Here is an 18,524-nt window from a genome sequence, read left to right as displayed (position 1 = left end):
TAGTACCTGCCCATCCTGAGAGCTGAATGAATGAGATCTTGATGGACAATTTGGAGGTTTGAGATGCCAATTGAGGGCGTATCCGAGATGGACTATTTGAAGAACCCACTGGTCGGAGGTTATAAGAAGCCACCTTTGGTGAAAATTTTCCGCCTCCCCCCTCGACCGGCAAGTCGTCCGGGACAGACACTTTTACTGTGGCTATGCTCTGCTGCAGCCAGTCAAAAGCTCGTTCCTTGCCTTAGGTGCACGCTGTTGATGTGAGCGAGCGCGCTGGGGCTGAGCCTGAGTAGGCTGATGAGCCGAAGGAGTGTACCTATGCCTAGGATAGTGATGAATATTCCTCCTTGGCTTACAAAAAGACCTCCTAGCTGAGGAGGTTCATGCAGAAGGCGCCCGACTGAAGAGAGAAGAGATGTATCAGTGTGTTTTCTTGATTTGGTCTGCGACCTTCCCAACCTTCTCTCCAAAAAGGTTATCCCCCCGGCACGGGGCATCCGCCAACCTCTGCTGAACAGAATGTTCCAAGTCAGAAACAAGCAGCCATGAAAGTTTGTGCATTGCTATACTTTGAGCAGAGACCATGGATGCCACATCAAAAGTGTCATAACTGCCCCTGGCCAAGAACTTGCAACACGCCATCTGCTGCTTGACCAACTGGTGAAAAGGCTTGGCGTGCTCCGGAGGGAGTATGTAAACCAAGTCTGACAGCTGTCGCACCAAGTTCCACAAGCAGACACTCATAAAGAGCGGGTAGGATTATATTTAGGAGATGAGCATTGAAGCCTGGTACATCTTCCTCCCAAAAGAATCCAGGATTCTAGCTTCTCTGTCTGGGAGCACTGAGGCACAGTCCCTGGAACTCCTGGCTCTTTTGAGAGCGGATTCCACCACCATGGAATTGTGAGACAACTAAGGTCTATCAAAACCAGATGTACCGTGGATCTGATAATGGGTGTCAATCTTCTTCGTCATGACAGGGACCGACAGAGGGGGCTCCCAATTCCTGCCAAGGACTTTGTGGAGTACCTCATGGAGAAGTGCAGTCACAGCCTCCTTAAAAGGAGATGTATAGTCCAGGACCTCGAGCATCTTGGCCCTGGGCTCATCCTCCACTTACAAAGAAAATGGAATGGCCTCAACCTTTTCCTTTGCAAAAGATGGAAATGAAAGGCTCTCCGACAAAGACCTTTTCCTTTCAGGTGAAGGGGACGGTTCAGAGGGAATCCCATAAGACTCATCTGAATCCCATGAGCACTCTTCTTCGGTGTCTGACAGTATCCCCCTATGGGACTGCCAAGACCGAACCTACCTCAGTGCCAAGGAACCATGTTCCCGAGAGCGGCATCGAGAAGTTGAATCCCACCTCGACTCCGGAGAAGCTTCCTCCAGGGACGCCAAGGGAGTACCAGCTTGGGTGGTAGTCAACACCGGGGCCACAAGTGGCGCCGGCGTCAGAGGCTGCACTGTAGGCTGAGGGCCAAGCGGGGCCACAACGGGAGGTAGGGTAGGCGCAAGCACCCCAGATACTGATGCACACCGTTGCATAAGGCCATTTAGCAGCTCAGAGAGCAAGGCCCAGATACGATCATTGAGGGCCAACACCGGGAAAAGCTGTGGTGCCAGCTGAGGCACAAGTTGCAGAACTGCTAGAGTCGACGTGGGAGAAGGATCTCGGCTACTTGGAGACAGGCGTATCGGCACCTCCAAAAGGCAGAAGAGGCAGCAGCAGTGGCAGCGATTCCCATAGGCCACCCTGCTGCCAGCACCAGTCTTTTCTCCCTACTGCAGCCAACCTCTTGATGTAACTTCCTGTTTCCACAGAGGTGGGGCGCACTACAGCAAAGATGCCAGTGCCAGCGGCACTGCAGCTGGGCAGCCTATGGGAATCACTGCTGCTGCTACCTTTTGGAAAAGAAAACTATAAGGTAAACGCAGGGAAGAGGGTTGAGGCAGGAAGGGGGTAGATGCCAGATCAGGTTTGGGCGGGGGCGGCATCTCATCCCTGCCTCAGGCGGGAGATTCCCTTGGACCACCCCTGGGAATATCTACACATATATAGCATAAAAACAGACCACCTATATTAACTGAACAGGAGAAAAGTGATGAAAAATTGGAAAGCACCTTTATTCCTTTGAGAAAGCATTAGCGAAACGGGACCCCATCGAGTTTAGTGAGACAAGATAAGTGTGCTAACCTTACTTTGAAATGCCATTGAACATAATAGATTTTATGAATAAACATAAAAATTCAACAAAAATATCTGAATAATATTGAATAAATAAGTGGATTTTGGAGGATTTTGGCCAGTGATGAGTTTGATCACTACTGGATGCTTTTTTCTGAAAATGTGTAAGCACCACAGGCTTTTTGAGGTCTTTTCCTTCAATTTTTGTGACAATTATTTGCAACAGTATATGGAATGATCCACAGTATGCTACTTTGAGAATGGTCTTTTATATTTAAAGTGTGGGCATTTATGCCTACTCAGGAGCAGGAATAAATGTTAGTGCTTTAAATACTAGTGTAAATCACAGTTCTGCCCATACTCTGTGCATAGCTGATTCTCATATTACTCTCTTAATGTGTGACAGATTACACACTGCGGCCACAAGAGCGAGCTACAGAGCAACATAACCTGTCTAAATGTAATCATTTGCTAATTTAAATGCATCAATTTTTCAAATGAATAAGATAGCAGGAATTTTTATTTTTATGCTTAATAGATGGTGAGATCTATACATTAATTGCATAATATTGATATAAAGTTTAGCTCAAAGACATAGCTTTCTAATTTTTCAGACTCTTACTCAATAATCCATTTTGTTTAATACTTTAAGGGTAATTTTATACCTGAAAGCCACTATTACGTGAGACTAAACAGACTTTATGGGCCTGGAATGCACTTCTGGTATCCCTACTAGGTATTTAACTAGCGTTATTTAACATGGTTATTGCCCCGAGATGGACTTACATTTTTCAAACAGTGCCACTATATATGAAAAGGAGGGATGAGCGACTATTACAACATCACTTACAGAAATTCCTTTGGAAAGGGAAAAAAGCCCGCCTTACTATTTCCCATTTAAGTATACCAGTGGAATATGGGGGATTGGGTTTATTAAACATAAGATTCCTGAGTGTCGCTAGTGGCATGAGACACATAAATGACTGGTTCAGGCACACAAATGACTACACTAATACGTCCCTAGAGTTGGGTTTGACACCAGGGATACATTTCAGTAATTATTTACACAGTGGGAGAGTGCCCATGCCTTATCCCTTACGAGCTTCTGGGATTCTGACAACTGCTAGGGCGGTCTGGGGATGGGTGTGCCGCCTGCACAATTTCTCAACTAGAACAACACCATATTTATCTATATGTGATAATTGTGTCTTTGTGCCCGGAGATGGAGAGACAAGGGTATTGTATATCTTCTCCAAGTGGTGAACAGAGAAGGTCATATTAGGCCATTTGGTGACTTACAAAAAGAGTACGGTTTGCCAGCAAGTGATAAATTCTTTTATGGATAGTTAAGACATTACATAACAACACTACCATGGGCATCACTGACAGAGGACGTACAGGAAGAACTTTCCTCTGCCTACTCTTTGGAATCCCAGCAGAAAGTGCCTATGGCATATCACCATAGACACATACGAGACACGGCTCTGGAGTTGAACTACCAGGGATTAGCGCAGGCCTGGACTAAGGATTTACAAAGTACAATTACAGCACAACAGCTGCAAACCCACATCCTACAGATAAGAAAAGTTACAGACTCTGCAGTACACTGGGAGCTGCAATATAAGATGGCCCTTCGCCTCCATATCCCACCGAGGAGAGCATTCCACATGGGACTCTCGCCCTGGGAAGAATGCGCAAAATGTGGTGCTCCTGGTGCAACAGTGGGCCATATGTTTTGGCAGTGTGTGGACATTCAGAAATTTTGGAAAAAGATTATAGCCACTGTAGCCAACATGTGGGGACAAACATGGCACTATGAAGTTGGCATGCTTTTTGGTCAGCCAAAATTGGGGAAGGTGCCTAAACGTGGTTATAAAGCATTTGTACTTAGAGCGGTACTGGTTGGCAAGCAGACGATACTGACAGAATGGATGTCACATCAATCCCCCATAAGGCAACAGTGGCGAACACGAATGATTTTCTTGTTACGCATGGAACGAATGGCCATAAAGGACCTCGACTCGAAACCGGGCAAAACATTTCAACAACGATGGAGTCCACTCTAGAATACAATGACCCCGGCAGCAAGAAGTTATTTATTGAATCTCTGAACACACTACCTAACAAAATGAAAAATGATATGTTGGAACTGGAGTGGAGAGGAAGAGGGAAGGATGCTGGGGGGTTGGGGGAGGGAGAATACTAAGGAAGTGGGGGAGGGGAGAGGGGAAAAATAAAAGTTTATTTGGTAGAACACAGAATGTTGAGACAAACTGTCATATTAAGTTAATGTTCTTGAATGCTTTCTTTAACATGGTGTTCGCTAATAAAAAAAATGATTTAAACATACCTGAAAGCCATGGGTAAGCGCATACAGAGACATCTATCTAGGGGCTATTTTATGAATATTTATTTTATGTCTTTATAAAATACTAGTGTATGCGGCAGAGAACACACCTTGCATGTAGACTCCAGAGCTGATGTAAATGAAGGCACATACTTTAGGAACATGTGCGTAATATATTTCATAATCTGTATGCATATATACTCCACCTATGCTCTGCCCAAACTCCATTCCTGTGTACATCCACTAGCAAATTACATGCCATGTTCTAGTACATACTTGTCCTAGTACATACTTTAATGTGCATTGGTATTTTATAAAATGTCACTTACGCACATATGTGATAAAAGCAGTTAACATAGCTGGGTTTAAAAAAGATTTGAACAAATTCCTGGAAGAAAAGTCCACAAGAGTGAAACCAAGGATTAGGGTAGATTGCCTACCCTACTCCTTGGTTTCTCTCTTGCTGATGCACGAAGGGATTGTTCATTCCTCCACTTTGTGTAGAAAAGTCCATAAACCATTATTAAAGTAGAAATGGAGGAAGTCACTACTTATCTCTGTAGATAAGTTGCATGAAATCTTGATATTTTGGGGGGTCCTGTTACCTACTTCTTTCGGAAATAGAACATTGGGCCTCTGTATTGCCCCATGGTGCAACCTCACCATGAGTATTGTATTCAATTCTGTTCACCGTATCTCAAAAAAGATACAGCGGAATTAGAAAAGGTTCAAAGAACAGCGACCAACATGATAGAAGGGATGGAACTGCTCCCATATGAGGAAAGGCTAAAGAGGTTAGGGCTCTTCAGCTTGGAAAAGAGATGGCTGAGGGGGGATATGACTGAGGTCTACAAAACCCTAAGTGGAGTGGAATGGGTGGAAGTGAATCGGTTTTTCTCTCATTCAAAAAGTACAAAGACCAGGGGACACTCAATAAAACTGCATGGAAATACTTTATAAACAAATAGGAGGAAATATTTTTTCACTCAATACAATAGTTCAGCTCTGGAATTCGTTGCCAGAGGATGTGGTAACAGCAGTTAATATATCTGGTTTTAAAAAAAGGTTTGGAGAAGTTCCTGGAAGAAAGGTCCATAGCCTGTTATAGAGATGGACATGGGGGAAGCCACTGCTTGCCCTGGGATTGGTAGCGTGGAATGGTGATACTAATTGTGTTTCTGCCAGGTACTTGTGATCTGGATTGGCCACTGCTGGAAGCAGGATACAAGGCAGGATGGACCATTGGTCTGACCCAGTATGGCAATTATGTTCATATACATACAGGAATGACTTCAATAAAATTATCATTTTTGAATTTATGGTAAAAACTAAAACAGATCAGAATCAAACTTTTTACCTACCTGCCTACCACTACTCTGGCCCAGATATATCACTGTTAATGCAGCAGATAAACAAAAATAAGACAAATAAATGAAGCAAGAAAAACTGCAAATAAAAAATGGATCACGCCGAGAACTGTGAATCTTATGATGGCTTAAAATATCACTGGAGCCCTGTACATAATCCAGTTTTATTTGCAGGCTCTACATTCTCTCATCCAGATGGATTTCCGGTACATGGTAAATAAATAGTGAGTTCATCCAGGCAAATCATGAATGGCCTGGAATTTTGTAGATATTGATCACTTTGTAGCTCACAGCACAGACACAATTGTGAAAGTTTCCCTGACTGGCAAACACACAATTCGAAGTAGCTATTATAAGCGCTTACATTGCTTTGCCTAAAGAGCTTCATGAAATAATTATGGTTACAGGTCTTAAGAACATAAGAATCGCCATACTGGGAAAGACCAAATGTCCATCAAGCCCAGTATCCCGTTTCCAACAAAGGCTAATCTAGATCAGAACTACCTAGCAAGATCCCAAAAGAATAAACAGACTTTATGCTGCTTATCCTAGAAATAAGCAGTGGATTTTCCCCAAGTTCATCTTAATAGTGGCTTATGGACTTTTAGGAAATTAGCCAAAACTTTTTAAACCCTGCTAAATAAACTGTTTTTACTATATTCTCTGGCAACGAATTCCAGAGTTTAATTATAAGTAGAGTGAATAAATATTTTCTCTGATTTGGTTTAAATTTGCTAGTTAATAGCTTCATTGTGTTCTTTCTTGTATTTTTGGAAAGAGTTAACAAGCAATTCATGTCTACTTGTTCTACTCCACTCAGTATTTTATAGATCTCTGTCATTATCTCCCCTCAGCCGTCTGTTCTCCAAGCTGAAGAGCCCTAACCTCTTTAGCCTAAAGGAAGCCATCCCATCCCATTTACCATTTTCATTGCCCTTCTCTGTACCTTTTCTAATTCCACTATATATTTTTTGAGATAGTACCAAAATTGTACATATTTGAGGTATAATCATACCATAGAGTGATACAAAGGTATTACAATATTCTCAGTTTTATTCTCCATTTGTTTCCTAATACAGTAAAGTCTCGATTATCCGACCTTCACTAATCCAATCTTCCGGCATATCCAACAGACACCCCCACCCCCACCCCCACCCAGTGAGGTCACTACAATGCTGTTAAGAAGTGAGGGGCTTCTCTTCCTGATTTCTGGCTTCACACACTGCAAGAAAGCCATCTTTGAGCCATGTCTGAGCTGAGACCATGCTTCTCTGATGATACTCCTTCATGCACCCCTCACTGAGTTAAGAAGTGTGTGGCTTCTCTTCCTGTTTGTGATTTGAGCTCATGCTTCTATGCATTAATTTTTGGATCTGGGACCCTGCTTTCAGCGAGGGAACCGTTTTTTGATTTGAGACCATGCTTTAATACACTAATTTTTTTTTTTAGACCATGGTTCTATGCAAGGGAACCAAATTTGGGGATCTGGGACCCCACTTGTGCAGCGAGGGAACTGATGAAAAAGTTTAAAGCTGAGGCCTTGTTTTTACAACAGTACAGCATCAATTTTTGGACCTGGACCACTGTTTGTGCAGCGAGGGAACTGCTGGAAAAGGTTTGAGTTCAGACCTTGCTTTTACAGCATGGCAACAATTTTTGTTCAGTTGAAAGAAGAAAAAAGTTGTTTTGCAGAAAGGAAGTGCTAAATAAAGTGAACATAAAGATGTTTTGAGCTGAGACCTTGCTTTCCTGCCAGAGATCTATTTTGATCTTAAGCCGTGCTTTTGCAGAAACGGAACCATGGTAAGTTTCTTCTGCACAATAAGTTTGATGCAGTACCATATGTACACCTACTGTATTCCTGTTTGTTCATATACATTTATAGCACTTTTTTAAATTCTTACTCTCATTCTTAGATCCACAGGGTTTCCAGTTGCAGTTCTGCTGTATTGAGACATGGGGCTCTGCTTGGTTCTGCTGTCTTGATTTCTGCTTCATAGGGTACTGTTTATTGACTGGAGAAGACAACTCAAATGAGGTTGAACATGCAGTGATCTTGAGAAATGGGGCTCTGCTTGTTTCTGTATATGCAGTTAATAAACATGGTTTCCCTTGCTCGTTCTGTACCTCTACAGTACAGCATTTCTGTTCACATTGCCTGCTGTACATTTGCTGTGCTGTGTATACTGCTCTGTATTTGTACTCAAATTGATTCCAGTACAATTTTTGTTTCTTTTATTTTTTGTTGCTGATTAGAGTTAATATAAAATGTTTTCATTAAAGATACCATTTGCCTGTTCTTCATGCATAAAGTATGTTTTCAGTGCACTGGATGAGGGGCTACCATTGTTTTCCATATTATCCGACAATGGTCTTGTTTACATTGGATAATCAAGACTCTACTATAATTCCTAACATTCTATTTGCTTTCTTAGCTGCTGATGCACATTGAGCAGAGTTTCAACGTATCATCAATGATGACACCTAAATCCTTTTCCTGGGAAGTGCCCCCTAATATGGAACCTTGCATCATGCAGCTATAGTTCGGGTTCCTCTTTCATACATGCATCACTTTGCACTTGCTCACATTAAATGTCATCTGCCATTTGAATGCCTAGTCTCCCATTCTCATAAGGTCATCTTGTAGTTTTTCAGAATCCTCTTGTGATTTAACAACTCTGAATAACTTTATGTCATCAACAAATTTAATCACCTCACTCACTCGTTATTCCCATTTCTAGATCATTTACAAATATTTTAAAAAGCTGCGGTCCCAGCACAGACCACTAGGGAACTCATTTACCTTTCTCCACTGAGAATACTGATTATTTAATCCTACTGTCTGTTTTCTATCTTTTAACCAGTTTTTAAACCTCCTATCCCTTGACCTCCTCAGGAATCATTCATGAGATAATTTGTCAAATGCCTTCTGAAAATCCAGATATTATCAACCAGCTCACCTTTATCTGCATGTTTATTGTCATCACCCCTACCTCAACGCAAGCGGTGTCCTCGAGCTATGCAGGGTCCCGTCGACACGCACACTTGACTGGCACAGCCCTGAGCCATGTGTGTGTGGTTCTTCTCTGGCTGCAGGCTCCTTGATTGCTTTGCCTCCATGCACCTGGCTCTGCTCTCTCTCTCTCTCTCTCTCTCTCTCTGCCTGGATTCCAGGCTCCTTGATTGCTTTGCTTCCACCCACCTGGGTCTGCTCTTCCTCTGTCTGGCTTCCCTTGCTTCTCTCCTATTGGTCTTCTGGTTCCTCCTTCCCCTGCTCTTGTCCTATGGCTGTGCCCTTTCTCCCTGCTGATGTCAGACGCCAACACTTTATCAGCTGAGCTCTCCCTAGACTACTTGCTTTGGCTTCTACTTTGGTAGGTGTTACTTGCTCAGTAGTGTGCCTCTCCTCTACTTTGTTCCTCGTTACTGACTCTGCCTGTACCTGGATTACTCTCGTGTCTGCTGCCTGCCTACTGACTCTGCCTGTACCTGGATTACTCTTGTGTCTGCTGCCTGTCTACTGACCTTGCCTGTACCTGGATTACTCTTGTGTCTGCTGCCTGCCTACTGACCTTGCCTGTACCTGGATTACTCTTGTGTCTGCTGCCTGCCTACTGACTCTGCCTGTACCTGGATTACTCTCGTGTCTGCTGCCTGCCTCCTGACCTTGCCTGTACCTGGATTACTCTCTTGCCTGCTGCATGTCTGGCCGTCACGTTCATCACCCCGCTTCCTGCTCCATCTCATAAGCCCTGCAGGCCGCCCGCACCTAGGGGCTCAACCTATGGGGAATGGCGGTCAGCGCAGGTGAAACCCGGGGTTGTCCGGCCGCCAAGCAGAACCTGGTCCGAGTACCGGGCTCGGCAGCGCTCTACTTGGTACAAGAACTCACAGGTCTGACATTTATTCACCTCTTCAAAATATTTCCCTTGGCTAAACCCATGTTGGCTTTGTCCCATTAATCCATGTCTATGTATAGGGTCAGTAATTTTGTTCTACAGCATCATCTGCACAGATTTCCCATATTGTATGCATTACCTTAGTAGAAACTGTAAACAGCATGTTTTTTTGTTTCAGATGTAGACTTGCAAACTTGAGTTTTAAATTCAGTTGCAATGAAATATACAAATGGAGCTGTTCTGTAAGTCTCATGACTTGGAAGTCTTATTGACCTCTACACAGATATCCAGAAGATACTGGCAGAAAGGGACCCTTCTGTCCTATCAAGGTCTAACTTACTTGTGGTCTTCTCAAATGTGTCTTTGTTTACTACTTACTGTGTAGATTTTGACCTTATTTCATATCCACTCCCAACCTACTTTAGTCCAGTCTTTGCACTAATAGTCCTTGGCTAGTAGCCACACGCCATGCTCTTTCCAGAATCATGTAATCAAGACCCTATATTTGGCCACTTAGGACAAATGTTTATAAATAGGACCTAAAAAAATTGGCACTAAAATAAATCCCTCACTTAGCGCTATTCTATAAACTTTGCCTAATGTTAGGGGCAGTTTATAAACTACACGTAGTGTCCCCGTGACAAAAATTCAGGCCTGACCATTTACACCAATAAAAACCTAGTGTAAATGCCTGGGTCTAACATAGCCATGGATCAGGCATATTCCATAATAGTCACATAATTTTTAGGAAAGTCCATGCCCCACCCATGGCCACACCCCCTTTTGTGATCTGCAAATTAGAATTTACAAGCACCACTTTACAGGATATGCTTACAAAGGTGTGCGCGTAAATTCCAATTAGTATCAACCGTTTGTTAGTGACCAATTATTGGCGCTGATTGGCTTGTTAAACAATTAAGTTGTGTGTGCTAACTGGCCACATGGCCAAAATTGCGCATGCAACTTCAGTTGCCGTATATAGAATCTAGAGGTAAGTGTCACCATTGTGCAATTAATAGTACACTTTCCCCCCTCAGGGTTAATGAAGGCTGCCTCTGCAGCAAACTCAATACTAGCCAACCCAAGGAGCAAAGACCTGAGCCAAGAATCAAATCTAAATCACTCCACATGGTGATGTGTAACAGTGTCACTGAACTAACCTTAGATCGGTTTCAATTAAACTTGAAAAAGTAGGACTCTTTATTTGTAATACATATTGACAGGAGCCAAGGGTATTTTTACTTTTTAAAGCCTCTCCTGCATAGTTATACCCTTTTAAATATCGGACCTAATGTTTTTCCAAATTACAAGGAACTGCACCACCACCAACGAAGAGTTCTGTCACCAGGAAAAGAGAGGAGCCCACCACCAGAAATGAGACCCAACAGCAAAGGAAAGAAGAGACATACCACTAGAAGAAAAAAGAAAATAATGAAGCGCTGCTAAAAAAAGAGAAGGGGAGGCCCGCTGCCAGGAAGGTACAGGAACTGTCTTTTTTTTTTTTTGTAAATGTCTGCCCTTCTGGGAGTTCAGGGGCAAAAAATGTTTGTGTTTCATTAACTTCCCCCATTTCCCTTTGAAATTTTGCTCTCCACTTTTTCCAGCTCCTTCCCTCCCTCACCAGCAGCTTTGCATCGTCTCTAGTCCTTCCTATGGCCACAGTACTCCTTGGAGTGTCTAGGAGAAAATTTCAAAAGGTTGCCTACTTTAATCCTACCTTACAAAAAGCAACATTGGTGCCTATTTGCCTTCATAAAATAGGCATCCAGAACCAACCACAGTGAAGTGAAATTATTCTTGCATCTTAATTTCTTTCATTGAATCCCGATTGACCAGTCCTCCTACCAGCAGATGGAGGTAGAGATACTGTACTATACTAGTGACATTACCAGTATAAGAAATGATGCAGTCTTGAATTCTCCAATATGATAATGCAAAAGCATAAATAGGTCCACCTTGCTACCCACCAAAGTAATGCCCCAGCAAATTTACCGAATCAATTACCCAATTATCATTGAATTAACAATCCACATGAAGCAAAACCTACAAGGTGACTATAACAAAAAGGAACCCCTAGATTTTACCATTTAACTTTGTTGTTTGACAGCATAATTTAAGCAAATTTGGGCAATCTGTATGAAAATAAATGTCAGGCATAATTGACTGCCAGAACTTGATGCTTGCTTTTTCTATCATGCAAATGTGAGGTCAGTGCGATGTCTTTGTTTACACTACTCAGTGAACGGAAAAATAGGGAAACTGCACGTTTTATCTTATAACATGAGTAACTGTGCACCTATTTAAGTTATATTTTCAATAAACATCCAGAAATATATTGGAAACAAAGCAATAACAATACATGTTATCATACCCTAATGCTGTTGTCACATACCTTGTAAAATACAAAACTCAAACACTGAAGCAAAACACAACAGTTGCCCAGTGTATATTTAGCAAACACTTATGCGACCTTTTGCAATTAGTAACAAACACAGAGGTACTTCTGCAAAGTACATAAGAATAGTCATACTGGGTTATACCAGTGGTCAATCTAGCCCAGTATCCTGTTCCCAACAGTGGCCAATCCAGGTCACAAGAAACCCAAATAGTAGCAACATTCCATGCTACCAATCCCAGAGAAGCAGTGGCTTCCCCATGTCTGTCTCAATAGCAAACTATTGGCTTTTTCTCTAGGAACTTGTCCAAACCTTTGTTAAACCCAGATATGGTAACTGCTGTTACCATGGGGGGAATTCTACATATGGAAGCCAAAGCTGCATGCCCAAATTTGGACACACAACTTAATTGACCAATGAGCCCTTATCTATCAATAATTGGGCACTAACAACCAATTATTGCAGTTAATTGGCATCAATTAGAATTTGCACATGCAACTGCCTGTGCGCTATTCTATAAGGCTTGGTACCTCTCATAGCATGAATCTGACACTGGGGTGTGTCAGAAGCATTCCAAAAACGTGCATGTGAATTCAGCAGACATGAGCCCAGCGCCCAAACGTTAGGTGCTGAATTTGTGCCTAAGCGCTATTCTATATAAGGTGTGTGCCCTTTATAGAATATCATTTAGCGCCAAATTTTTCTGGCACCATTTACTGAATTTCCCCCTAAATGGCTAGATTAATTTCAGTCACAGAGTTTATTCAGCTATTCGTAGATGCTGGTCCATGAACACCGGGTGTGCCCTCATGATTTCCCAGTGTCTCCTTATTAAGCCCGGCACTTTTACCAGAGGAGGTGGTAGACATCGCAGATGTTCGGCAGCCCACTGGTCACTTTAAATGCAACAAATCGAGTTGTAAAACCATCCAAGCTAACAGCTTTGTGAATGGGGTTGACAGGAAAACATATTTCCTCAGACACTACACGACATGTTTGACCACCAGCGTAATCTATATAATCAGATGTCCATGCCACAAGATTTAAGTAGGCAAAACGAGTAGGTCCTTATGTGCACGGATGAAGGAACATCGTTCCTGTATTACCCAAAGTCTCCCTGGAGCCCCGCTAGTGCAGCACTGTGTTCAATTCCTGCACAAGTTTGAAAATCTGAAGTGTATGACGATAGATCGAGTGACCCCTCGAGACGAGGGGGCGATGTTAACAGGATCCTCTTACAAAGAGAACTCCACTGGATATACCATTTACAATCCACAGAACCCACTGGTCTTAATACCAATGTGCACTGGGGTTGCTACATGTGAGTCAACAGCATTTGCCGTGCTGGCATCATCAGATCCGGTAGGAGTCCTTCCAGGTGCCATATTATAAAGAATGCTACCGCCATTGTTGTAACATTTGGCGGAACACATGGACAGCTTATCACTATCACGTAAGTCGGAGCCATATCCAAGTGGTGTCTCAGTCCATTGATCGACACAGGCATTCACTGTTTGCTTCTCTTAACAGGTCGTTCACATAGGCCCAGATCTCTTGATAAAGCCCCATCGAAATGGGTACCTGTCGGGGTCTGAGAAGCCGACTGAACGCAAAGCTAAGTGATCACACTCTGTAGTTGATTTATTGCCTTTAAATTTGGACAATTAAGTATGCTGAAAAAAAGTAAAAACAGAAAAAAACATTATTGAAGAATTATTATTACGAACATACGCACAATTTGGAGGAGGGGGTTTTGCCTAAGATTACACCAATCACAAAAGGACAGTCATCCAGCCATTGAGCACTGACTGTGATTGTTACACGCCTTTCTTTGTGAAACTGTGAGGCTTTTTCTCCCCCTCTTATCAAATTAAGTGTGAAATACGTGTGGACTAGTTTGTCTATTCTCCATTACCCAGTTATTTCTAGGATAAGCAGCATAAAGACTGTTATACTGTTCTGGGATCTTGCCAGGTACTTGTGACCTGGACTGGCCACTGTTGGAAACAGGACACTGAGCTTGATGGTCCTTTGGTCTGTCCTAGTAGGTCTGTCCTAGTATGGCAGTTCTTATGTTCATTCACACCAGCCATTTGGCTGGCAAAAGTGCTCACGCCTAAAAGTTAGGTGTGTACAGATCTATGCTAATATTCTATTAACAACAGTTGTGTGCACTATAGAATCAGCACACTATAGAATCAGCACTTAGGGCTAGATTCTATATATCATGTCTAAAAAATCAGCACCGAAAAAAACTACGCCTAGGCATATTCTATAAACCATGCCTAAAGTTAGGTGCGGTTTATATCTAGGCATAGTTTATAGAATATACCCAGCGCCCGTTTTCTGCAACTATATTTAGTCACAGCCATTTACACTAATGAAAACTGATGCATTTGCCAACGCCTGAATTACACATGGAATGGGTATATTCGATAACATTGCGTGTAAATTCAAGGAACGCCCATGCCCCTCCCATGGCCACGCCTTTTCAGATATGCGTCTTAGAATTCACACACATCACTTTATAGAATACACTTAGACAATTATTCATGTAAATTCTAATTAATGCCAATTAGTATCAATAATTGCTTAAGTGCAATTATCAGTGCTAATTGGCATAAGATTAAATTGTGAGTGCAAATCCAGAATACAACCAGATTTGCGTGTGCAACTTGTCGCATTATATAGAATCCAGGGATTAGAGTGCATCATCTTTTCAGAATTACCCCCTTATGGTACTACACAGCCACGTTAAGGGGTTTTGCAGTATTTTGTTCCCACGTGTTACTTCATTTTTGTGAATTTCTCTATCAGGGTGTGTGGCATGACAAACAGTGGGCATGGAAGGCGTCTGGCAGGTAACATGCTGCACATACCACGTGGTAACTGCCCAACACCAAGCTAACAAAGTAACACTTACTACCTCCTAAATAGGTGGTGGGTACTTTTGCATTAACAGGGGACAGGTATCACATTAATCTGAATATTACTGCAATAGAAAATAGTAAGAATTCCCCTTCTTGGTGCATGGTTAGCTTTGGGCTTGCCACTCATTAAAATGCCACATTACTACTACTACTATTTAACATTTCTAGAGCGCTACAAAGTGTACGCAGCGCTGTACAAACACAGAAGAAAGACAGTCCCTGCTCAAAGAGCTTACAATCTAATAGACAAAAAGTAAAGCATTTAAATTAAAATATTTAAGCAGTCAAGCACAAGAGAACAGTCACAGAAGGACAGAAGATGTTGAAGGGTGGTCAGTGTGATTAGGTGTAACTCTGGTTGGAGTAGTGGGAGAAGGTGATAGAAGAATAGAAATGGGTGAGGTAAAGTAATGAGTGGGTTGATAGGGAGGTTATATAAGACATGTCACTCTAGGGGTGGGTGGGTAGAGGGGTAGGGTGGGTGGAAGCAGGAGAAGGTATTCTCTGCAGCCTATCTGTGAGATGGAAAATGCTCTCTGAAGCTGCTGCTATAAGTTGTTAGTTGTTATAGTTGTTATAGAGTGTTAAGCCCCAAACCCAATGCCCATTAATAGAAGGACCCCATAGATTGGAAGCCCTCTGGGGGCTAGCTAAATGTGCGAGCTAAATCCAAAATCTGAGCCCCAGACTGGCAGCAGATGTTCTCAGGACTCTAAGGCCCTTTTTTTGTATCAAAGGCTGAGGAAGCAAGGCGGAGGCAGGTAAAGGGAAGGCTACAAGGCAGCCAACTGCCTGTAAATTACAGGCCACTCATTATAAAAATTACCCTGTCCATAAAGTCTGTAAATTTCATCATGGTGACCATAACTTTCTCTTTCTCTCCCTCTCTCTCTTCAAGTCCCCTCGGATGAGGAGGAGCTGAAATTATGACACCCAGGTTCAGCTAGGGGAGAGACAATACTACTGCAGTTAGCTGATATGAACCCCTCCTCTCCACAACATTTAATTAAATTCTGGAATTCGTTGCCAGAGAATGTGGTAAAGGCGGTTAGCTTAGTGGGGTTTTAAAAAAGTCTGGACGGCTTCCTAAAGGAAAAGTCCACAGACCATTATTAAATTGACTTGGAGAAAATCCACTGCTATTTCTGGGATAAGCAGCATAAAATGTATTGAACTTTTTCAGGATCTTGCCAGGTATTTGTGACCTGGATTGGCCACTGTTGGAAACAGGATGCTGGGCTTCATGGACCTTTGGTCTGTCTCAGTGTGGCAATACTTATGTACTTATGATCAGTAGTAAAAAAAAATGTTGCTTTTCAGTTTAAAAAAACACGTAAAAAGCTGTTTTGCTACTATACTACCAGGCGACCCATTTCTTTCTAGTTGTTGTATCAACCAGGAATATTTATTTTTGTTTTAAGTCTTATTTTATTGTAATGTAATTTTAGTTATATATATAGATTTCACTATGCAGCTCCTCAGTACCTCTCCACTCATATCTCTCCCTACACTGCTCCCTGGGAACTCTGTTCATTGGGTAAATCTCTCTTATCTGTACACCACCTCTACTGCCAACTGCAGACTCTGTTCCTTTTATCTTGCTGTACCATACGCCTGGAATAGCCTTCCTGAGTCAGTATGTCAAGCTCCAGGTCTGGCCATCTTCAAATGTAGGCTAAAAGCCCATCTTTTTGAGGCTGCTTTTAACTCCTATTCACTTGTTCTGTTTAATCATTCCCACCTTAAGTATTTCCATTATCCCTTATTTGTCCTGTTCATCTGTCCTTGATTAGATTGTAAGTTCTGTCGAGCAGGAACTGTCTCTTCATGTTCAAGTCTACAGCGCTGCATACGTCTTGTAGTGCTATAGAAATGATAATTAGTCATAAAGGCATATTTTCAAAGCACCTAGCCTTCCAGTTCCATAGAAAATATGCCTCATAGTATCATAGGAGCCGACTCTGGGGGTGCCTGAACACCCCCAATATTGAGAAAATTCTTTGTATGTATCCAAGGAAAGGTTATTTCCACTGGGCTTAGAAACCCCAATAATTTTGGAAAGTTGGCTCCTATGTTCCCCACCTAGAATTGCAGATAATGCTGATTAAACATTTTTAACAGGTGCAATGTGGGATTGTTGCTCTATTCGCCCTCCAGAGGCCAAAACGAATTTGGATGACCATTTATAAACTGCTTAGGCAGCACAGGACTGCCAGCTATGGAAGGACAGCTGCAAAAAGAGTTCTCTGCCAGTGTTATTATAGTACTCGGATTTCGGGAGCACCTAAAAATATCTAAGAAGGGTAAAATGACAAAGCACTGACTTAGCAAGCATTAATATAAAGATTTAAGCAGACATGTAAGCTTTTAGCGTTTGTAAACGATTGACTTGTACGTATCATGCACCCGAAGCACCAGACTTTCCATACATGCACACCCCGCCTTCCACCCTATGAGAACTGACTACAGGGCAAGAAACGATGCCGAGCTACTGATGAGTAGGGGGCGTGATCTGCTGATCTCCTAACGATCGCAACTGTCCTTCTTAGGAAACCGATCCCACCTACCCTGGACACGACCGAAAACTTCATAATCCACCGATTTCAGTTTAGCTGCACCGGACATGGCTCTAGAAATAATTATGAGGCAAAAGAAGAGCCGACGGACCGGGACTCTCATAGAAGCCTGCTTGCCGGTTGCAACGCTCTCTCGGCGTGTATGTATTTGGGGACGGGACGCCACAGGAGTCAAATCACCTCAGGAGCAACCGAGAGGAGCCGCCAACCGGGAAACGCCTGCGTGTTCACTTAGGCTGCTCGGCTGCTGTGTCAGGTGGCTTATGTCATTTTGTATAGCTATAAAGATCGGCTCATACCTAAGGCCGAAGCTACCTCATTTATTTCAAACTTTGTCATAGGGGCCAACTTTTATAATTATTGGGGATGTTCTGTTTTTTCTATGGTTCAATAAAGTAACCTTGAACAAAAAAAAAAAATATATATATATATAATATTATATTTTGGGGGTGCTAAATCCAATGGAAATTACCTATCCCAGGACACAGACTATATGTTCAATATTGGAGATGCTCAAGGACCCATAACAGAGCTGGTTCCTATTGCCCACTGTAGCACTATTTTGTTTGTGGTGAAGGTGATTAAAGGAAAATCGGAGTTCTCTGTCCAAGACTCAGGCTCCTGGAAGTGGACGTGGAAATGCTGCATTTTGTAAGGATAAAATGTATGGCACAGATGGGAGGCAGCAGTTGCATTTCATTTTGTATGCATTTATCTATCTGCAATTTAAAGCTGCAAGCTAAACCCCCTAATTGAATTTCTATGAAAATGGTGAAAAATTGCACACACAAATTTGGGCATGCAATTTAATTAAATAACTC

The 18,524-nt window shown here is 42.4% G+C and overlaps 1 protein-coding gene across 1 annotated transcript in view; it reads right to left on the bottom strand.

The window, feature by feature from the left end:
• The window catches only part of ACYP2 (acylphosphatase 2), a 260,944-nt gene extending 243,080 nt beyond the window's left edge, over positions 1–17,864 (bottom strand). The window contains exon 1 of the mRNA XM_030195845.1: positions 17,695–17,864. Within this exon, the coding sequence (XP_030051705.1) occupies positions 17,695–17,806 (112 nt within the window). The 5' untranslated portion in view covers positions 17,807–17,864. The remainder of the gene's footprint in view (positions 1–17,694) is intronic.
• Between the last annotated feature and the right edge of the window lie 660 nt (positions 17,865–18,524).

Source organism: Microcaecilia unicolor, chromosome 3, assembly GCF_901765095.1.
Source record: "Microcaecilia unicolor chromosome 3, aMicUni1.1, whole genome shotgun sequence".
NCBI classification, from domain to species: Eukaryota; Metazoa; Chordata; class Amphibia; order Gymnophiona; family Siphonopidae; genus Microcaecilia; species Microcaecilia unicolor.
The sequence above is the reverse complement of the archived record's forward strand: the minus strand, read 5'-3'. Positions and strand labels throughout refer to the sequence as shown.